Raw genomic sequence first — 21,152 nt, forward strand, 5'->3', positions numbered from 1 at the left:
TGGTGTGATAAGTGGAGTCTGTCTGCAGTTAAGCTTATCCAAGGCGCGTGTGATCGACGTAGGAGAAGTGGGCCCCACTACCAGCACTGTTTTACCGGATAAGAACTTTCTCATTCCATCTCACCTTGGCGTCAGATTCCCGCGAGACGCGTCGTCTTTCCTCTACGGTGCAGTCCCTGCGGTGCTCTCCGATTTCTTCTAAACTCGTGTCAGCTGCTTCCGTACATTTGATGAACAACAGGAAGAGATTGTAAGCACTGTAGAGATCCGAACCGGAGGGGATGGGGATCCGACGGCCCACTGGAACGGATACAGACGATCACTCCCCATTTTCCCCCACCGTATAAATAACTCCAACTCGCTTACAGAATTGACTTTCAAACTTTGTTCTCTGATTAAGATATATCTCCTCACCTCGAATCCACCGATCTCCGGTCGCCGGAAAATGGGGGCGAATGTTTCTGCTTTGCCGGAGGATCCGAGTGGTCGAAATTCGTCAACGCGGCGGAAATTGGAAGACATACCGGAGTCCTGTATAGCGATGGTTCTATCCTACTTGGATCCTGTGGAGATCGCGAAGCTCGCACGGCTCAATCGCGCCTTTCGCGGGGCTTCCGAGGCCGATTTTATCTGGATTCCGAAATTGCCGTCGACCTATTCGTATATTGTCTCCAAATTGCCCGATCAAGGCATCGGTGGAGACAAGAGTAAGAAGGATATCTACGCTGCACTGAGCAGGCCTAGCACCTTTGATGGCGGAACAAAGGTTCGTTCCTGAGAAGTTGATTTGTCGATTTCGGTGTTCGAGCAGTTGGATTTTGAGTTGTTTTGATTTATTTTATTTTTGTGATTTTGGAGTAGGAAGTTTGGATTGATAAGAGAACTGGTGGAGTTTGTTTGGCAATTTCTTCGAAGGCGATGGCTATTACTGGTATTGATGATCGGAGGTATTGGAATCACATTCCAACTGATGAATCTAGGTAGGTTTCCAGAAGGTTGCTTCTGTGCCTTAACACACATAGTTTTCACCACTCTCACGCGCATATACAAATTGGTGTACCTATATCATTGCGATGTGTGGTTGTGAATTGATCTGTTTGGAGCTTTTTAGAGAACATGTATTTGTGTGTGATTCTGGTTCTAACTAAGAGAATGAAACTGACGCTACAATCTGAAGTAGATTACAATAACATATTTGTCAAATCTAAGTTCTGCAATTTCAAGTTTGAAGCTGAGGATTGAAGTGTGAATCCCTTTTTTAAGTATGAAACAGTTTGTTGCCCCTTCATTGTAGCAATTGAGCCATGAGAGAACTTTCTGTAAGCCCACCCAACAAGTTCAGTAAAAGGGTGAAGAAGTTGTCATCTAGAACATAAAACATAACCGAGTTGTGGGCTTACTGTTAGCTGCTTGTTGGCTTTTGACACCTGTTGAATTCAAGATGCACAATAAGGTTGGAGCACAATAATGTTCCTAGATGCTTTGATCTAGTCACAATTTAGTGATAGGCATAGATGATTGTGTGTTTCAGATTTTGCTATCTTTGTGCTGAGCAGTTGTTCATGTAATGTTTTGTATGAAAAATTAGCATTCTAAGTGACGTATTTAGGGGAAAATTGAGATCTATTAGATAAATCTTTGTATGTTTTGAATAATCAATTTTGTGCTCTGTCTTGATGCTTATAGTTTATAAATGTTGTTCTTCCTATAGAAAGGTTTAGGGATGTGATCAAATTTGTCACATTTTATACAGATTCCAAACAGTCGCATACCTCCAGCAGATCTGGTGGCTCGAAGTGAGCGGCGACCTCGAATTCCAGTTCCCTTCTGGAACATACAGCCTCTTCTTCAGACTACAGCTCGGGAGGGCCACAAAACGATTGGGACGACGCGCATGCAACTCCGAAAACGTACACGGATGGGACCTAAAACCCGTAAAACTCCAGCTCACAATGCCGGATGGGCAACACCAAGTGTCCCATTTCCATTTGGACAATATTGGAACATGGGCGCACTACCACGTGGGAGACTTGGTAGTAAATGACGGCAGCGCCTTAACGAACATCAAGTTTGCGCTGACTCAGATCGACTGTACTCACACCAAAGGGGGCCTCTGCGTGGACTCGGTCCTGATAGTCCCGAGCTTTTTAGGACAAGAGATGTTCTCTTCTGATACTGAAGTTTGCAAGAAGGTGTAGATTGGCTTTGGGACCTGACCGGCATTGTTTTTTCTTCAGCGCCGCGCCTGTCGGTTTATCGGTACGTTTTTGGCTGGCTTGTTATGGATGTGTTCTTGCAGGGAGCAACACATTGCTTGTTATGTATATGCATGTGATGTGTGTGTGTATATATGTAGTTTTCGTGGATGAGTTGCAATAGTGTTGAGGTCTAAGTTGAAGTAATTTGTTGTCAAATTGAAATTTTGTGCAAAAGATTTTGATGGGAAAAAATGTAAAAAATTTTATGATCCATTGAAGTGTTTGTTGAAATTCTTTTTGTAGATATGAGGTTTGTAAGTTTGAGGCTTTTATTTATTTAAATAATATTTGATGTAATAGTATAATTTTTTTTTTAGAAAATATATAAAGTTCAAATAGAAACTATAAAGAAACACATATTGCTTTGGCCTTAGTTTGGAGTTTGAGTTTGGACATCACATATTGATAATTCAATGTGTTTGGTTCGCGGTTGAGTTTTTAAATTGGAATTTGGATGGAAATGGATTTATTTAATTAATATTTAATTTATGAGATAATATATATAAAATTTAAAAAATGTATTTCATTATTTTAATGATTATATTTAATAAAATATATAGATATGAATATTATTTTGTAGAGAATATTATAATAAAAAAATTAAAAATATATATTTATTTATAATTAAAATAAATTAATTTTATAAATAAATAGAAAATTTGTTTATTAAGAAAAAAAAGGATAGAAATAAAAAATTTTGAATAGATTATACATAATCTAATATTTTAGAAAAGAATAATTAAAGCATAATGTCAACGGACTGCAAAATATCAACCTGTTTAGAAAAAGAAAAACTAAATTTAATTTGAAATTCAAATTAAAAATTTTTAATTTCAAAAAAATTAACATTCTATATGCGATCTACTTCTTCCTTATCTACGCAAGATAATATTTTCCTTTTACACACACTAAATCTGCAAAAAGGAAAATAAATAAATATTTGGTAAGTTTTTTAAACAATGTTGGATGGATAAACGATAATAATATATTATTTATTTAACTTATTATTATTATTATTATTTTTAAAAATATTAACAAATAAAAACAGTACCCACGCCTGTAAATTACATGTTACGGAGGCCCATGAAACATTGGGCCGGGCCATAAATATGAGGCCCAATAAAATTCATCAGTACACTGTATGGTCATTTCCACACGTGCGGAACAGTAGCACGCATATAGGCATAGCAAGAAGAGCCGACGAAGCCCTATCAGTACGGCGGAGAGCCAGAGGGATTATTTGCGGAAATATGGAAGCGGAAGACGACGGCCGTGGGATCATGATCGAGGATGACGACGAGATCTGCGCTAATGGCACCACCGACGCCAATCACCGCCCCCGCCCGATTATAAGCGGCGACCAACTCGACGTCGAAGCCTACGCCACTCTCTACGCCGGCCGCACCAAGATCACCCGCCTCCTCTTCATCGCCGATAAATGCGGCGTCGAGTCGATGCAGCGGGAGGCTCTCAGGATAGCGTACGACGAAATTAAGAAGGGAGAGAACACGCAGCTTTTCCGAGAGGTTGTGGCGAAGATCGATGGCCGTTTAGGCCCAAAGTACGGGCCTGACGATGCTTGGTCCAGAGCTGTGGACCGAAGGGCTGAATTGAGGAAGGAGAAGCTTGAGAACGAACTCAATGCTTACAGGGTAGGGTTTACTGTTTTCCTTATTCCTGGATACTGTTTACTTCAGTTCTACTTCTCAATCTTAATTACAGTTGCTTGCTCTATGATATATTTGTTCAACATTTCATTCTAGTGAAATCATGAAAGTAAGTGTCATGTATTTTGAATTGATGCAATTGTTCTTTCTGAACAGACTCAATTTAGTATCTATTGAATTTTGTGAAGTTCTTCATGCAACGAATATATTCGTGTTTGATATTTCTTGTGTTTCGTGAATTTGCCAGTTCATCTTTGTCACTGATTTAGCATACATAATTGATGCCAAAATTTGGATTATCTAGTGGTGGTTGTTTTACTCAATGTCATTATGTATGATAACAGTTTATATGCTTTGGTTACCTTTTATGGCTTTATCTTTGTGTTTTTGCAGACGAATCTAATAAAAGAAAGCATTCGGATGGGGTACAATGATTTTGGAGATTTTCACTATGCACATGGTCAGCTTGGAGATGCATTTAAGAATTATGTCCGCACCCGGGATTATTGTACAACGTCAAAACATATCATTCACATGTGTTTGAACGCGATATTAGTTAGCATCGAGATGGGTCAGTTTGCACATGTTACAAGCTATGTTAGCAAGGCCGAGCAGTGTCTGGACTTGGATCCTGTTACGATTGCCAAACTACGTTGTGCTGCTGGTTTGGCTCATTTGGAAACCAAAGCTTACAAGCTTGCAGCTCGAAAGGTTTGTCGCTTCAACTTTCCTTATATACTCAAAAGTCATGCCACGTGTCTGATTGAAGTGGTTTTCGGAAAAGAACAAACAAACTAATTTATTATATCGACAATTGGAGTGTTGCTTTAATGTCTTTGATGTTATCATTACTTGTAGTTCTTGGAAACTGCATGTTGGTTGTGTTGCTTTTAAGTATCTGATGTTATCAAGATTACTTGCAGTTCTTGGAAACTGGCATAGAACTTGGAAACAACTACACAGAAGTTATTGCGCCCCAAGATATCGCAACCTACGGTGGCTTATGTGCACTTGCTAGTTTCGACCGTGCAGAATTGAAGGCAAACTGCTTTGATTATCTGTCCTATGATATTACAATGAATCTTCGGTGACTTAATTTTTTCTTGTCTGTTTCTGATTGGCAGAGCAAAGTCATTGATAATGTTAACTTTAGGAATTTCCTCGAACTTGTTCCTGAAGTAAGGGAGCTAATAAATGATTTCTACACCAGGTAAAATTTACTAATTGAGAATTTCTATTACATTTGTACCTTGTGATTGGCTGAGGATCAGGAAACCACACAGCGTCATATTTAATATTATCCAACTTCTGTCCTTGTTTTGTTGAACTTTCGTTAAGTCGCTATATAAATCTTCCCATGTAACATATCTAATTCCATTATGGATTCCTGAAAAGTATAAAAAATAGTTACCTAAACAAATGTCATACTATTGAAATTTTGCATTATCATGGTCTGCCTTCGTAATTGAGCCAATTTTGGGCTTTCTAATTGAACATTATGTTAGAATCATGCCAAGTTCAATTTAGCTTGACTAAGAGAGAAAGTTGAAAAACATGCTCGAATTTATTTAATGATTGGATTTTTGGCTCAATTTCTCATATGCAACTTTCTTTTAGATCTCACCACCTTCTTATTGTGTTGCGATTGTAGAATATGCTGTTTGAAACAATCCAATGCAGTGCGTTTTGTGGATTGAGTTTAGTTTACTCAGCTTGATTAATGATAAAGTATTTTACCTTCTAAAGTTCTATTCAGTTCATATAATTGATTAGTCAGAGTTTGAGTTTTCAAATAATTAACTTATTTCAAATCATCTTTTCATTGAACTTGTATTGGGTTGTCAAACATCTTTCCATGTTTTGTTGAACTTCCATTATGTTGCTTTATAAACCTTCCCATGTAATATATCTAACTCCAATATGGATTCCTGAAAAATATATAAAATAGTTACCTAAACAAATGTCAAATTGTGGAAGATTCACATTATCATGGTTTGCCTTCTAAATTGAGCCTGAGTTTTGGGCTTTGTAATTGACATACTATGTTTGGATCGCACCAAGTTCAATTTAGCTTGACTAAGAGAGAAAGTTGAAAAAATGCTCCACTTTGATTCAATGATAGGAATTTTGGCCCAATCTCTCAGATGCAATATTCTTTTAGATCACAGCACCGTCTTATTTTGTTGTGATTGTAGAATACGCTCTTTGAAACAATCCGGTGCTGTGTGTTTTGTAGATCGAGTTTAGTTTACTCAGCTCGATTAATGATAAAGTATTTTACCTTCTCAAATTCTATTCAATTCATACAATTGATTAGTTAGAGTTTGAGTTTTCACGTGTTAAGCCTTATTGAACTAATAATTAACTTATTTCAACTCATGTTTTCATTGAACTTGTTGGGTTGTCTAACATACTTCCATGCTTTATTGAACTTTCATTAATTGATTTATAATTCTTTTGTTGTAATATAACTAACTGAAATATGGGTTGAGGACATGTATATAAGGTAGTTACGTACACAATTGTCGCACTATTGAAAGTTACATTTATCATCTTTTTTTTGTTAATTGAGCAAAGTTTTGTGTTTTCAAATTTGACTTATTTTGCTTGAATCAAGCAAAGCTTTAGTTAGCTTGGCTAAGTGGGAATGTTGACAAAATGTGCTAACTTGATTTGATTAATGAATTTTTGGCTCAAGCTCAAACACCATATCCTTTCAGATATCTTTTTACTATTTTATTTTGTGGTTAATTGACGAAGATGCTCTTTTTTTAAAAAAAGAAAAATGCCGTTCAAGCTGTTTGTTTTGTAAATCAAATTTAGTTTACTTGGCTTGATTCATAATCTAGTATTTTACCAGTTCAAGCTCTATTCATTTCATATAATCAACAAGTTGAGTTTGAGTTTTGACAAGTCAAGCGTTATTGTTCTAATGAGTAGCTCAATTTGACTCGTGGTGCCATTGGAACACTGAGTAATAAAATTGTTAATCATCTCTCAACCAGCTTCTTTATTTATTGTGCCACCTTACTCACCCGATGTTTTTGTGTTGCAGCCGATATGCTACCTGTCTGGAATATCTCAAAAACCTTAAACCAAACTTGTTGCTTGACATCCATTTACATGACCATGTGGAGACACTATACGAGCAGATCCGCAGCAAAGCTCTCATCCAATACACCCTGCCATTCCTCTCTGTAGATCTCCAAATGATGGCTGATGCCTTCAAGACCAGCGTTTCTGGCCTTGAGAAAGAACTTGAATCACTTATTACCGACAATCAAATCCAGGTAATCTTAGTCATATTACATAGCACGGGGTTGTGCATATATGGTAATTACCCCGGTATCAACCAAATTCAGTAATTATGGTCCATAATTCAGTAACTTTTTACTATATGAATTTGTTATTACCAAATTTGTACTCCATTTGGTACTTACAATTTCATTATAGTGCCCAGGCAAGTAAGAAATCTTATAATGTGCTAGACTAGGTGAATTTCATATCAAAATTGAAATTCAGAAGCGCGAAAAATATTCCATAATCGATTAGGTAAAATGGTGAATCACTAAATACAGTTCAGTTTGGATTTTCAATCGAGTCGCTGGCCCTACTTGGATGTTCTTGTTTTGTTGGACAATGTGTAATAATGGTTGTTCATGCAGGCCCGGATCGACTCCCATAACAAAATCCTCTATGCCCGCCATGCTGACCAGAGGAACAGCACTTTCCAGCGCGTGTTGCAGACTGGAAGCCAATTCGATCAGGAAGTGAGGACCATGCTCTTGAGGGCCAATCTCATCAAACATGACTACAATCTCAAGGTATCCCGGAAACAGCATTGAATGAGTACCCTCCTACCCATTAAAGAAAAACAACAACAAAACAGAAACATACATCCACAGGTATCGTATGCAATATAGAGTTTTGCAATGCAGAATTATGGCGCCTGAAATTTGGGGAAGTTGGATTCTTATATTGTGTCAAATTATGTTTGGTAAGCATTGTGATTACTATGAGGATTAGCAGCAGGCAGTAAGCATATATATATATATAGTAAGGTTTTGGGGAGGGTGGTGTTGGTTTGTTGTCCCATTCTTTAGATATGTTGTGTACTTTATTGGGTATTGCCTGTGAAATTTACTAGTAAATTCTCTTGTGGTTTATTGCTTGGATCTCATGTAGTATTGTTACTTGTTACAATTCAATTTAATTGAATTTATTGACTAAATTAATTGGGGAATTTGTGTGATTATTCAAGACCATTTGTTTGCTATGAACAACCTTGATCCCAATTTAACGTGTACTTTACTTTTGAACTAGGAGTTTGACTTGTGTGTTTTTGTTTTTGACCTGTTTTGAATTTTATTTTTTGAAAGTAAAAATAGCCACTAGGATTTTAGACATTGAAAAATAGGTATTTATTTTAATTTACTTTTTTTTTTTTGTTTTATAAAAATAAAACTAATATGTATACAACATGTGAGAGTAATGTTTGGGCCAAGTCTGGATTGGTCCACTGCACAATTTGATGTAAGAGTAATGTTTATTTTGTTTGACTAAATATAAGAGTTTTAATGTGGATGTATTTTAAGTTCATTTAATTTTATCCATGTAGGTGAGATTAATTATGATTGATTATGGTATTAGTATTGCACAGAGAGATCAAAATAGTGTGCGAGCTAAAAAATAAAATATAAGAAAATGATAGTTCAGTTCGATCACAAAATATTATTTCTTTGCCTACTTCATTCAATAAGATTGTCTAACCTATCTCATTCAACAAGATTGTTTAACAAACTATATACATTCAAGAATTTATCATACAAAATTTAATCTAACAAACGACTATATGGGGGGGGGGGGGGGGGGGGGGGGGATTAGTCATATCTAATATAGGCCTGCAGAAATAGTAAAGAATTGCATTTGGGTCATCTTTGATTTTGATCTTGAATACATAAATTCAATCAATTTGATAGGTTTGAATTACCTGCAAACATTAACCAAAATATTACTCCTTCCGTCCCTATACTATGTCCACGTTGCCGTTTCTGTCCGTCCCACGTACCATGTCACTTTCCTTTTTTTGAAAAAACACACTTTAATCTTATTTTAAATTTTTAAATTTTTTTTTTAAATTTTAATTAAACTAATTAGTTATCTTAATCTTAATTTATAATTATTTATATTATAGGATAATTATTTTCACATTCTTGATTATCTACTAACTACATCTCTACGGTTATATGGGACAGAGGGAGTAATTGATAGGCCTGAATTACCTGCAAACATCAGTCAAAATATTAATGTTAAAATCCAAAGCTAACATATGTCACGTTGTATTATTGAATAAATGTAAAATGATAACAATAATAAAAATACTCACCCTTACATGTTATTATGATTTATAAATAATTAATTTATCAAATTTACATCACATTCCATATTTAACTATGCATTCCTCAATAATTGAAAAGGAAAAAACAAAATCTATGCATTCTTAAAAAATATCTCTCCAGGACCATTTAAATGCTCACTTTCGTTTTTGAATTTTATAAAAATATGTTCTCATTTCATTTTTAAGTAAAAAATATTATATTTTTGTATTTTGTTTTTACTATAAAATGCAAAATAATAATAATAATTATTCTTCACTTTTATTAAAATTTGTATCCGAACAAATGAGGACACATTGCACGACAGAACGAGTATTTTATACAAAAATAACCATTACCTTAAAAAATACACATTCATTTTGAAAATGGTTATTGTGATCATTAATGATAATTGCTACAATACTGATTAATTCCTAACAATTAGAATGATGTTTGAAAAATAACTTATGCATCAGTTTTAGCTTATTGAATAATAAGTTCTAGCTCTTTAAATAGTTAATTTTGCTTATTGACACTAAAAGCCAGATACCGTGTCTGCTATAGACACGGTATTTTAGGAGAGGTGTAATTAGTAGATAATTAAGAATGTATTAGTGAAAATAATTATTCTATAATATAAATAATTATAAATTAATATTAAGATAACTAATTAGTTTAATTAAAATTAAAAAATCTAAAATGAGATTAAAGTGTGTAATCATTTTTAAAAAAGGAAAGTGACATGGTACGTGGGATGGACAGAAACGGCAACGTAGACATGGTATATGGGACGGACAGAAACGGCAACGTGGACATGGTATCTGGGACGGATGGAGTAGTATATATAATCCAATGTTTCAAATAGTTTTTTACTTTAATTTTTTTTAAAAAATTTCTTATTTATTTTTAAAAATTAATTATTTCACACACATAGTAATATATATATTTTTTTTATTGAAGTATTTAGTATTTATTTTTAATATATTTTTACTTTCGCTAAATTATGATTTTATTTTTTCAAATTTATAAGAATTGAATTTATTAATTTTTGTTATATAAATTATTTTATTTGAAAAATATATAAAAGTCGACCTTTTGGAAAAAAAACAAATTCTTCAATATACATAATTATACAATATAGGTATGTTTAATTTTCATTGCGATATTTTTTATATTATTATTTTTTTTTTCTTTGTCATGATAATAATGATAATCAATCATAAAAAGTCAGTATGTCAATCAACTTGGATGGAGCAATATAAATGCTAGTTTACTACCCTTGTTTGTTTAGAACCTCTAAAGTACCAAATCAATGACATGAATAAGTAATTTTGTTTTCTATTTGTACAAAATCTTTCAGCTTTTTAAGTATCTTTTTCAAGTAGTCGAACTTTGTAGATCAAGTAGCGAGATATTTTTCGATTAAAGTTAGGTTCTGAATTCGATTATTTTGGTAAAAAAAAAAATAAAATGAAGTATTGCCCGTAATGTGACACTCGGCTCGCATGCAATTCGAGTCATCACATAGCGCGGCACGTGGCTCGCATGCAATTCGACACATCACATAGTGCGACACTTGAATTCGACACATCACACTCGACGTGTTGTATTTGCAACGTGACATTTGTTCCACGTGATATATCGATGTGTCTTGTTTGGATTGCACCGTCTCGTGATTTTAAAGAAAAAAAATTGTGCTTACAAACCAAGTTTGACGGAAAAGTCGAGTTACGGGACCACATCGTCCTTTTATTAGCAATTTGTTGCATCGTGCTTGGACATATTGTATTTGCAAATAATATTTGTGTATATGGTCATGTAATTTTAACAATAACTGTTCGATATAATATAAAAGAATATTTAATACGAGAATTTGAGTAACAATTTTTATGGAATATAATAAATAAAAATAAATATATAATATAATGTTTTGAAGAAAAAATAAATTGATTTATTGTAAATTAATAGTAAAAGCAATTTGAAGAAAATTAGAAAAACAAAAAATATCACACAAACCTTTATTATTATTATTATTATTATTATTATTATTAAATAAATCTGCATATAATATTTATTACACTCTTATCAAACCTAGCAGTTATAAAAATCTGCATATATTATTATTGTTCAGACATTAATTTTAAATTTTTCAAGACTCTATAATATAATACGATGTCTCTCTCTCTATATATCTCTGTATAATATTACATATGAAGATGCTGTTTTATAAACATTTTATGCAAATTATATAAATATATATATATTTAAATAATAATTTTCAAGTCTTTAATAACACAATTATATGGTTTATTTTTTAAGATTAATTTATTTTTACTATTTTGTTTTTATATTTTTTTTATATAAAATAGTTTATTAATATTATTAATGTACATTAGCACCAAAGTATCTATCAATACAAATATTTTAAAGTTAAAATGAGATATATTATAATGAACCATGAAGCAATAATAGTAAAAAAACATAAAAGTAAAATAATAATAATAATAATAAAATCCTATTTGCCGGAAGAGTCCGAATTCAAAATTCAAAAGCCGTTATTTAAATCGAGGGGTCTCGACCGTCGGATCACATGGGCGACAAATCGACGGTCCAGATCAGGAGCAAAGGACACCGCCGCAAGTACGGACATCACGCAGAAATTAAAACGGTCAATAAAGACTCGCTCTGTAGCTTTGACTGGACGAAATTAAACAGCCGATTTAATAAATATTATATTATTAAAATAACAAACAAACTTCTCTCTCTCTCTCTCTCTCTCTCTCTCTCTCTCTCATTTCCTTTCTCTGAGAATTTCTCCTCTTTCTCTCTCATCGTCTGTTTTCTCTCTCTTGTTTGATCCTGTTGTTTCGATTGCAGGGAAGGAGGGGGGAGAGAACGGAGGCTGTTTGTTCTAGGAGAGATTCTCTTCTCTTGCCTTCTTTGTTTTTCTGTATTGGATGAGATTGTGGTTTGAATTTGTTTGGTAATTTGTGTTTTGGGAGGGATTTTTTTTTGTTGTTGTTTATTTTGGGTGGATTGGGGTTGAAGGGTGAGGAGATTGGTTCTGGAATTTGGATTCGGATTGTTCAAGGGATTGAGGAGTGAAAATTATGCATCGAGCTTAAGAGCATTGGTGCGGGCCGATCCTCCGTTTCAGATCCTGTAACCTTGTTTATGCTTTCTATGCATGCGTTAATTGTGTTTTGGAGCTGAATAATTGGTCGATAATTTTTCTGGATGAATAACAAAAATCTACAAATAAAACGGTGCAAGTTTCGATCGTTGCGTAAGAACTCTCTGAGCGGGGAGGTATTGAATTCTAAAATTTGACGTGTTTGCTTTAGCTCGGGAATTCTGATACCGAAATGGTTAATCCGGAGCGAGAAATAGAACGGCGAGCCGCCGGAGAAGTGGAATCGAGTTTGGAGCGACCGATGGATTCCGATTCAGTTGCCGGAGTCGGAAGCAAACCTGAAAAGCCTGGTAATCCTGGGAAGAATTCTCAGGTTCGGTTCAGATTCATTTTCTATGCACCTTTGGAACATGTAATCTGATGATTTTTTGATACCCAGATGTGTACGCTCTTCTGCAGCAAAGCTTGAATGATTTTTAGGTTATATCTGTATTTTGTATCTACATTGCAGGATATGGAGCCTGCCATTGTTAAAGGCAATGGAACAGAAGCAGGTCAGATTATTGTGACATCAGTCGGCGGCAAGAACGGACAACCGAAACAGGTTACTGGCTTTGCTGCCTATTGTTTCATGGCTTATGTTTATTTACATAAGATTTTAATCTAATGGAGCAAGAATTTAGCACAATGTGATTGAATTTAGTTTTCTTACATTGTTTCACAGACATTGTCATACATGGCCGAGCGAATCGTAGGCACTGGTTCTTTCGGAGTTGTATATCAGGTGCTTTTCAATATAGAATCACTCTTTATATTGGTGTAAGGAGTTTTCTTTCTTGATGAGAGGGCTTTAAAGCTGATTGGTTTTTCATTTCCTATCGATTCTTTTCTGTTGTAGGCTAAATGCATTGAAACCGGCGAATCCGTTGCTATAAAGAAGGTGCTGCAGGACAAGAGATATAAGAACAGAGAACTACAGATATTGCAAATGTTGAATCACATTAATGTGGTTCAGATGAAGCATTCTTTCTTCTCCACTACAGAGAAGAACGAGCTATATCTCAATCTTGTTCAGGAGTTTGTGTCGGAAAATGTTTATCAGGCTTTAAGGCACTACACCAAAGCAAACCAAAACATGCCTATTATATACGTGCAGTTGTATACATACCAGGTACATAATTAGCAATTCGGTTATGTGAGGAGCTCATTGTTCAGTGTCTCCATGTTGTTCCTCCATACTATTGAGCTTGAAAGTTGAAATCATAACCTGTGGCGTTTGTATCTATAATTGCAGATGTGCCGAGGACTGAATTATGCACACAGGGTGTTTGGTGTATGTCACCGTGACGTTAAACCACAAAACCTGCTGGTATGTTGTTCTTCCATCGTTTTCTTCTATCAACATTGGATTCATTTTAGTTTTAGGAACTTAAGATAAAGTGCTTGTTCCAGGTTAATCGTGACACGCATCAGCTCAAGCTTTGTGATTTTGGAAGTGCCAAGATTTTGGTATAGTCATTCTTCTGTTAATTTCTGATTCTGAATCTTACCAATAGCCCACCATCTTTAACATTTCAGTTCCATCCCAGGTGCCTGGCGAACCGAACATATCATACATTTGCTCTCGATACTACCGGGCTCCTGAACTGATCTTTGGAGCTACAGAATACACTACTGCAACGGATATTTGGTCAGCTGGTTGTGTAATGGCTGAGCTCCTTCTCGGACGGGTAGACATACAATCTCATGAGTTTTTATTAGTCCGCAGATATATATATATATTTGTCGGCCATTCATTAGCTGCGCATTGAGCTTGATAAAGCTACGAATTCTACATAAATCTGATGTTATGATCCCTACTTGATTAAGGCTGCAGAGTTTCTGAATAGCCATTTTTATGAATAGCCTAGTCTGCTGTTTGCTCATGATCACTTCCTCTGTTTGTTTTCGTAAATTTCTTCTACAATCCTGTCCTGATTTTTTGTTACATCTCTTGCAGCCTCTCTTTCCCGGGGAGAGTAGCGTTGATCAGCTAGTTGAAATAATTAAGGTACCCTACACAATTCCCTCGCCAAATCTAACGTGTGAACTCATATCTATATTAAATCCATACGTTGCTTTCGCCACCTGCAACAGGTCTTGGGTACGCCGACAAGGACGGAAATGAAATGCATGAATCCGAATTACAGCGAATTCAAATTCCCTCAAATTAAAGCTCATCCATGGCACAAGGTTCACCGTCTTTACATGTAAATAATTTGCCAAAGATGAAAGAACTCAACTCAAGATCTTTTTTTTGCAGGTATTTAGAAAGAGGGCAACGCCGCAATTACTGGACTTAGCGTCGAGGCTTCTTCACTACTCGCCAACTGTACGCATCACTGCTGTAAGATCCGCCACCCAAAAACATATTTTGACGAGGACCATCTATAATTCGCTATCGAAAAATCATGCTCCCTTATAAAAACATTTCTTTTTATCTTGAATTCAGTTGGAGGCTTGCGCGCATCCCTTTTTCGATGACTTGAGAGACCCTAAAGCTTGTTTGCCCAACGGGCGACCCCTACCCCCACTCTTCGACTTTTCACCTGAAGGTTAGTTAATCTTTTAAGTCCATCTCATCTTTCAGTTTAGTGTCGATAATTGGTTTTTGTTCGTCTTAGTTTAGTAGTTACATGAATGAGTTTGTTTGATCCGATAACCCTCTGGCTTCGTTGGTCTTCCAGAAATCGCCGGAGCACCACCTGAGTTGGTACAGCGGCTCGTCCCGGAGCACGCCAGGAAGTAAGCAATGAATACATACATATACATACATACATAGTGTATTAGAGGATAGAGGAGGAGGAGTTTCTTTCTTCTTCTCTATTATATCTTATTGTTTTATGTTATGTATAATGTATGTATGTATGCATGTATCTTCTTCTACAAATGAAAAGCTTTCAAAACAGACAGACAGACACAAGTGTAAGAGCGAGTAGTAAATATTATTACTATAATTATAATTTGTCTCATGACTTTGTTTGTTTGTTTGTTTGTTGTTTTAGTAGTAGATTTTGTACATCCAAATCTGCTCCTCAAGTTTTAATACATACACATACATACATACAGATGTATAATTTACTCCAATCAGCTGTTGTGTTTTGTGTTGATCTCTGAGGTTATGTTTTGTTTTTTTTTAAAATTATTATTAAAGTATGATTTTAATATAAACTATTACATTTAATAAATATTTATTTAAAGATATATGTATATATACATTTAAATTGACCAAATTCTAAGAATGTAACTTTAAAGTTTGAACTTGTGTTTGCTCTTTGCCAATAACAAAAATTTGAATTGAAATAATATTTTGATATGCTGTTTATGAATAAAAAAAATTTAAAGATAATGGAGATTTTTGAAGTTTGAAAAAAAGAGTATGGTGCTATATTTTGGAAATTTGAATATATATATATATTTATAATATTAAAAATATGAGTATGATAGTGATATTTTAGAGGTGATTTTTAATTGATAGTGCAAACTTAGAAAAACAGAACCTAGTAAAAGACTTAATCCCTAGTATTACGGTACAATACAAGCAATATAATCATTTTATTGCAAAATACTACAATGGATGCATTTTAATTTTGCTATTTTTATTATTATTATTATTTAATATACAATGGCTAAATACATAATTCATATTTGTATTTTATTAAGAATGGACATAGAACTAAGAAAAATTTTAGTTGGTACAAATTTGCTAAAATTTCTAGACCCAACCTCACACACCGGCAGACCTATGGACTTCATCAAACTTTACTTGACTATATGAAGATATTCTTTTAACCTATTTGTATGGTTTTGATATTTTATTTCGATTTATTTGCTATACAACATTCATTTTTTTTATTTTTTTAATGTATAAACATAAATAATTTTATTTCATAAAAACTTATATTTAAATTATTATTAAAATAAAAAAATCAAATAAAATCAAGAAATAAAACTAAACAAAAAAACAAACACAATATGGATTCTCAACATCCCACTAGCTGTACTATATAATAAATAAATAAATTTAGAATATGTTTGCATAATATAAAAATGAAATAATTAATCAAAATATTTCTAAAAATATTATTAAAAAATAATAGTACTAAGTAATAGAATATACTTATTCCGTCCAAGAAGAATAGACAAGTTTTATAATTTTTTTTGTATGTCCTAAAAAAATAGTTTCAACTAACAAATTCACAAGAACAATATTTTTAAAAAAATTATTAATTTTATTCATTATTAATATAATATTATTATTATTATTTTTAAAAAAAAACACTATTTCGTTTGAAACAAAGTTAGTATAATTTAAAAGAGAGTTTTTTAAATCCTTAAACTACATATTCACATCTAATTACAAATTCTCACATTATAAAAAAAAAATTAAAATAAAATAAAATTAAAAAATTAAAATAACAGGATAAAAAATCAAAAAAAAAAAAAAGTGAAAGTGAAAATAAACGAGATATAAATATAACAAAACATTATTATTATATGTATATAAAAAAAAAAAACATTATTATTATAATAAAAGTAGTATTAATGCTGACCGTTCGATCTGTCCGTCTCCCGCCAAATGGAGATGAGTAACAGAATACAGTAATCACAGTAAAATAGTAAAACGACGCCGTTGAGAGGCTTCTTCAACCTTACTGTAGAGTGCTGATAGTTGGTTTATCCAAATCACAATTGCAGAAATGTCCTCGCTGTTGCCCCCGCGCCTCCTGCCTCTCCGCGCCAAGCCTCCGCCGTCCTCGGTTGCCGCCCTTCTACACTTTACTTGTGACCGGCTATGTCCGGATACGAGGAGAAGAGTTCGCAGGTTCAAGTGCTCCGCAGGGCAGACCGACTTCTTTACAAAATTAGGTCGATTGATCAAAGAAAAAGCTAAGAGTGATGTGGAAAAGCTCTTCTCTGGATTCTCCAAAACGAGAGACAATTTAGCTGTTATCGACGAGCTTCTGCTCTACTGGAACCTCTCCGACACAGATAAGGTTTTAGATGAGCTAGAAGAGGTTCGAGACTTGCAATTTTAATCTCATGTATAAATATATATATATTGTTCGAAGACTATGCGCCGTCATTTCTTTGTGTAAATGGAATTTCTGATTTATTGATTAATTCTTAAGGTGATGAATATATTTTGTTTATTACTTTCCCCCTTTTCAATGAAATTGCAGTTTTGATATGTCGATCGCACTAAGTTGACCTAATTGATGCCGATTGAAAACTTGAATTGTTAGTTCCATAGTATGTGGTTTTACGAACTATACCGATTGACTGCAGTTTCCCCCTTTTCTTGATTCTAGGCATTATTAGTGGCTGATTTTGGGCCCAAGATTACTATGAAGATTGTGGAAACCTTAAGGGATGATATATACTCTGGGAAGCTCAAATCAGGAAATGAAATCAAAGTATAAAGTATTCTGATGTTTTATACTGAATTGTTGTACAGTTAGTTTTAAATGAGAGTACACTTATGTCATTGTGTTGTCCACTAATCCGACATTCGAGTTAAGCAAAATGGCATTGGTGATTTCTTAGGATGCTTTAAAGAAGAGTATATTGGAATTGTTGACGGCGAAGGGGCTTAAAACTGAGTTGAAGCTTGGTTTCAGGTCAGAATGGGTCAAGAAATCTGTGTGTGTGTATCCTAATGATGGTCTCTTATAGGTTGTTATTTTGTTGTTTTCATTAGGAAACCAGCTGTTATAATCATTGTTGGTGTTAATGGCGGTGGTAAGACTACATCTCTGGGTAAGTCAGATCACATTGCATTGGTAACGGTGTGTCGTTCTTTCTTCATCTCTTTCTTGTCCATTATTTGGGGTGATTAATCATGTTGATTAAAGTTGCAGAAAGTTTCTGACTTTAGTTTATCGAGTGAAAATTTTATTGAGGGATTAAGTTTGACAGCATATTATCCTCTTTGTTGCATGTCTGTGGGTCCTATTATTAGTGTGCTGCATGATGATCATGTAAATTTTATGTCATTATTTGAATTGGGTTTTTAGTGTTTTTAAATGCTCTTTGGGGTTGAAATCTATAAAAAAAGTTAACTTGATTTTACGATCTTTTTGCTCAGGTAAGCTGGCTTATAGATTGAAAAATGAAGGGACCAAGGTTAGTTGTACTACAATAACTGTTCGACTTTTTTACTTGTCTGGGTTTGTGTAAAGGCTTATTCCTTGCAATCAACTTCTGCACCTACATGTCTCTTTGGACTGTTAATTGTTAGTAGTTTCTAAAGTTAGTCTGTGTTGGATGTGGAACACATTTTATCAATTCGAAGCTGTGGAACAATAAGAAAGAGATCATAGAAGATGCCACTTAAAAGTAATTTCCAACAACAGAAGAGAGCTTTTATCAATGTCTGCACTTTTGAAATTGTACAAGGTATTATTGGCAGCTGGAGACACATTTAGAGCAGCTGCTAGAGATCAATTAGAGATATGGGCTGAAAGGACGGGCTGTGAAATAGTTGTAGCTGAAAAGGAAAATGCAAAAGCATCATCAGGTAGATAGTATCCCATCCAAAAAGTGAATATTTGGACATAAAGTAGTTGATTCTAACCCACGATCTTCAAGTGTTTCCTGATAGTTCTTTCACAGGCTGTGAAAAGGGGAAAGGAACAAGGTTTTGATGTCATTCTGTGCGACACCTCAGGGCGTAAGTTCAAAGGACCGATGAAATTAGTTTCCTATCTTTGATACTTCATGTTAGCTAATTTCATAACTTCCTTCTTTTCTTTGTTATCTTGCTATTTTTCGTTAATGACAGGATTGCACACAAATTATAGCCTTATGGAAGAATTAGTTTCTTGCAAGAAAGCTGTCGGTAAAGTTGTTCCTGGTGCCCCAAATGTCAGCACTCTCTACTAATTTCTGATATTTGATCAAACTAGATTCTATCATGTGCATTTCTGTATTCTGCTTAGTCATATAGGCATGGAATTAAGTTGTCATTTACTTGCCATAGTTGCTGAGAACTGCTACCATGAAAACTGATGCTAATGAGCATGGTGTAGAATCATTTCACCATAAAAAGCAGAGAGAATTTTGAACTACTAATTGTTGCTGGGTTCTCTTCATTTCCATTTTCACCATGGCACCTTGTCGATAGCTGTAAAGTAATTGCTGCTGCAGTAGTTTTTTTTTTGTAAACTAACGGAATATTTATGCATTTTTTAAACCAAAATTCATCCTAGTTACACTTTGATTGGCAGGAAATACTGCTAGTATTGGATGGAACAACTGGCTTGAACATGCTTCCCCAAGCAAGAGAATTCAATGATGTAATGCAGCTTCTTGCTACTCATTTACATTTTACATTCAAATTTCCTATTAGTATCATAGTTGTTGATAGGTGAATAAGCACACATTACATTATAGTGTCTTTGGTTGTTATGTGAGTATGAGAAGCACTACGTATTTTGATGCTAACAGTTGTAGATAGTGAATAAAATAAAAATAAAAATGGTAGGTATGTTGATCTAATGGTTTTTTATTCTATATTGTACACATCAGGCTGTACGGAAGTTGGATGTTGTGATAGTTTAAAAGAGTAATGATTTTTCATGGAATGCATCTATGGATTTGGGTATGTATGCTTGTATAAATGGAAATAATGATCACGGAAGGATTGAAATCTAACAATTTTGCCTGTCTATATAAAGATATAGAAAAAGTTTGTTCTTAAGAATTTTATGTTTTGTGTGAAAGTGTTTTGGTGGGATGAAATTGCTTACATAGCAACTAAGCATTGCTTATTCACTCTTTCGTGTGTAAAAAGTCTTCTTCTATGTTGTTTGTATTACAATTTTGGACAATGCAAGGTTGTCGGAGTCACTGGTCTGATCTTGACAAAACTCGATGGCTCTGCTAGAGGTGGTTGTGTGGTATGTTTAACAGATTTTTTTCGAATCTTTTTATGTTTCTTTTGTGCCCGACTCCCTAATCTGAAAATGCAAGACCCTATTTTCTCATATTTGAGACTTAACAGGTGAGCGTGGTGGATGAGCTTGGAATTCCCGTGAAGTTTGTTGGAGTTGGAGAAGGTGTCGAAGACCTCCAACCATTTGATGCAGAGGAATTTGTGAATGCAATTTTCTCCTGAAGGACAGCCTGAATGCCATCCCCAATTTCTACGTCAATTGTGACAAGTAATGATCCTGTACTATTTGATCCATTCAACCTTGGGGGGAGTAGGAAACTTGACTCGACTTCAAATAATTGTTATATAAGAATGAAAAATGAGTTTGTCTCAATGTTGAATCTATAGAACTGATCATTGATCACTGTGACTTGATGAAATTCAACTATTTTAGTGTAGTGGCTAAGGTGAAACTCATCAAGGCTTGAAGACACCCTTCTTTGATTCTCATGATTGAGTTGTTTGTTGAGTCGATTTCGTTCGAGACTCGATTTGATCCTTGTTTGTGATCCTACGCATTTTTAAGTCTAGTGTTTTTTTCTAGTGCAGGTGTTGATCACAGCAGGAATTTTCAAGTGGATTTGTCAATGCCATGGAGAGACAGATCAGACCTTCCACTCCAAATACACATTTGATTATGTAAGTTTCTTGAAAATAATCTTTTCTATTACTATAGATTTGAAATTTTGGAGTTTATCCTATCTTTTTCAACTCAATTAAGAGATTGCATGGTTTATTATTATT

General features: G+C 34.2%; 4 protein-coding genes across 7 annotated transcripts; all 4 read left to right on the forward strand.

Moving 5' to 3' along the window:
* Nucleotides 1-309: 309 nt before the first annotated feature.
* LOC127252657 (F-box protein PP2-A13-like) lies at nucleotides 310-2,613 on the forward strand. The gene is made up of 3 exons (XM_051276939.1): nucleotides 310-766; nucleotides 862-980; nucleotides 1,754-2,613. The coding sequence occupies exons 1-3, from the start codon at nucleotides 446-448 to the stop codon at nucleotides 2,196-2,198; spliced, it is 885 nt and encodes a 294-aa protein (XP_051132896.1). The 5' UTR covers nucleotides 310-445; the 3' UTR covers nucleotides 2,199-2,613.
* Nucleotides 2,614-3,352: 739 nt separating this feature from the next.
* LOC127252627 (COP9 signalosome complex subunit 1-like) lies at nucleotides 3,353-8,091 on the forward strand. Its single transcript, XM_051276892.1, has 6 exons — nucleotides 3,353-3,910; nucleotides 4,319-4,636; nucleotides 4,849-4,965; nucleotides 5,050-5,135; nucleotides 6,981-7,215; nucleotides 7,591-8,091. The coding sequence occupies exons 1-6, from the start codon at nucleotides 3,368-3,370 to the stop codon at nucleotides 7,768-7,770; spliced, it is 1,479 nt and encodes a 492-aa protein (XP_051132849.1). The 5' UTR covers nucleotides 3,353-3,367; the 3' UTR covers nucleotides 7,771-8,091.
* Nucleotides 8,092-12,071: 3,980 nt separating this feature from the next.
* Nucleotides 12,072-15,439, forward strand: LOC127252581 (shaggy-related protein kinase theta-like). 3 transcript variants are annotated; one of them, XM_051276815.1, is made up of 13 exons: nucleotides 12,072-12,462; nucleotides 12,645-12,806; nucleotides 12,945-13,037; nucleotides 13,158-13,217; nucleotides 13,332-13,604; nucleotides 13,728-13,802; nucleotides 13,886-13,942; nucleotides 14,023-14,163; nucleotides 14,433-14,483; nucleotides 14,570-14,665; nucleotides 14,736-14,819; nucleotides 14,925-15,027; nucleotides 15,160-15,439. In XM_051276815.1, exons 2-13 carry the CDS (start codon nucleotides 12,666-12,668, stop codon nucleotides 15,219-15,221), a joined length of 1,236 nt encoding a protein of 411 aa, XP_051132772.1. In that variant the 5' UTR covers nucleotides 12,072-12,462; nucleotides 12,645-12,665; the 3' UTR covers nucleotides 15,222-15,439. The 3 variants fall into 3 exon arrangements, with proteins under 3 accessions (XP_051132772.1, XP_051132773.1, XP_051132771.1); XM_051276816.1 differs by having other exon boundaries at nucleotides 12,072-12,433; XM_051276814.1 differs by having other exon boundaries at nucleotides 12,072-12,806.
* A 1,687-nt stretch (nucleotides 15,440-17,126) lies between these two features.
* Nucleotides 17,127-21,104, forward strand: LOC127252517 (cell division protein FtsY homolog, chloroplastic). Of its 2 annotated transcripts, none has more exons than XM_051276710.1 (12): nucleotides 17,127-17,490; nucleotides 17,785-17,889; nucleotides 18,020-18,093; nucleotides 18,174-18,232; nucleotides 18,561-18,598; nucleotides 18,872-18,992; nucleotides 19,077-19,145; nucleotides 19,257-19,339; nucleotides 19,702-19,770; nucleotides 20,311-20,373; nucleotides 20,478-20,637; nucleotides 20,953-21,104. In XM_051276710.1, the coding sequence occupies exons 1-11, from the start codon at nucleotides 17,173-17,175 to the stop codon at nucleotides 20,589-20,591; spliced, it is 1,113 nt and encodes a 370-aa protein (XP_051132667.1). In that variant the 5' UTR covers nucleotides 17,127-17,172; the 3' UTR covers nucleotides 20,592-20,637; nucleotides 20,953-21,104. The 2 variants fall into 2 exon arrangements, with proteins under 2 accessions (XP_051132667.1, XP_051132666.1); XM_051276709.1 differs by having other exon boundaries at nucleotides 17,128-17,490; nucleotides 20,958-21,104.
* Nucleotides 21,105-21,152: the final 48 nt, after the last annotated feature.

The sequence above is a fragment of the Andrographis paniculata genome, unplaced genomic scaffold, assembly GCF_009805555.1.
Source record: "Andrographis paniculata isolate CXL003 unplaced genomic scaffold, ASM980555v1 Contig46END, whole genome shotgun sequence".
In the NCBI taxonomy this organism is placed as follows: domain Eukaryota; kingdom Viridiplantae; phylum Streptophyta; class Magnoliopsida; order Lamiales; family Acanthaceae; genus Andrographis; species Andrographis paniculata.

Excerpts from the sequence above, each read along its gene's own strand:
- LOC127252517 (XM_051276710.1), top strand. The coding sequence starts at position 17,173 with ATGTCCTCGCTGTTGCCCCCGCGCCTCCTGCCTCTCCGCGCCAAGCCT. Across the intron at positions 18,094-18,173 it reads GAGTTGAAGCTTGGTTTCAG|GAAACCAGCTGTTATAATCA; the intron begins GTCAGAATGGGT and ends TGTTTTCATTAG. Across the intron at positions 19,771-20,310 it reads AAGCAAGAGAATTCAATGAT|GTTGTCGGAGTCACTGGTCT; the intron begins GTAATGCAGCTT and ends GGACAATGCAAG.
- LOC127252581 (XM_051276814.1), top strand. The coding sequence starts at position 12,666 with ATGGTTAATCCGGAGCGAGAAATAGAACGGCGAGCCGCCGGAGAAGTG. Across the intron at positions 13,218-13,331 it reads CTTTCGGAGTTGTATATCAG|GCTAAATGCATTGAAACCGG; the intron begins GTGCTTTTCAAT and ends TTTCTGTTGTAG. Across the intron at positions 14,164-14,432 it reads CTGAGCTCCTTCTCGGACGG|CCTCTCTTTCCCGGGGAGAG; the intron begins GTAGACATACAA and ends CATCTCTTGCAG.
- LOC127252627 (XM_051276892.1), top strand. The coding sequence starts at position 3,368 with ATGAGGCCCAATAAAATTCATCAGTACACTGTATGGTCATTTCCACAC. Across the intron at positions 3,911-4,318 it reads ACGAACTCAATGCTTACAGG|ACGAATCTAATAAAAGAAAG; the intron begins GTAGGGTTTACT and ends GTGTTTTTGCAG. Across the intron at positions 4,966-5,049 it reads TCGACCGTGCAGAATTGAAG|AGCAAAGTCATTGATAATGT; the intron begins GCAAACTGCTTT and ends TCTGATTGGCAG.
- LOC127252657 (XM_051276939.1), top strand. The coding sequence starts at position 446 with ATGGGGGCGAATGTTTCTGCTTTGCCGGAGGATCCGAGTGGTCGAAAT. Across the intron at positions 767-861 it reads CCTTTGATGGCGGAACAAAG|GAAGTTTGGATTGATAAGAG; the intron begins GTTCGTTCCTGA and ends ATTTTGGAGTAG. Across the intron at positions 981-1,753 it reads ATTCCAACTGATGAATCTAG|ATTCCAAACAGTCGCATACC; the intron begins GTAGGTTTCCAG and ends CATTTTATACAG.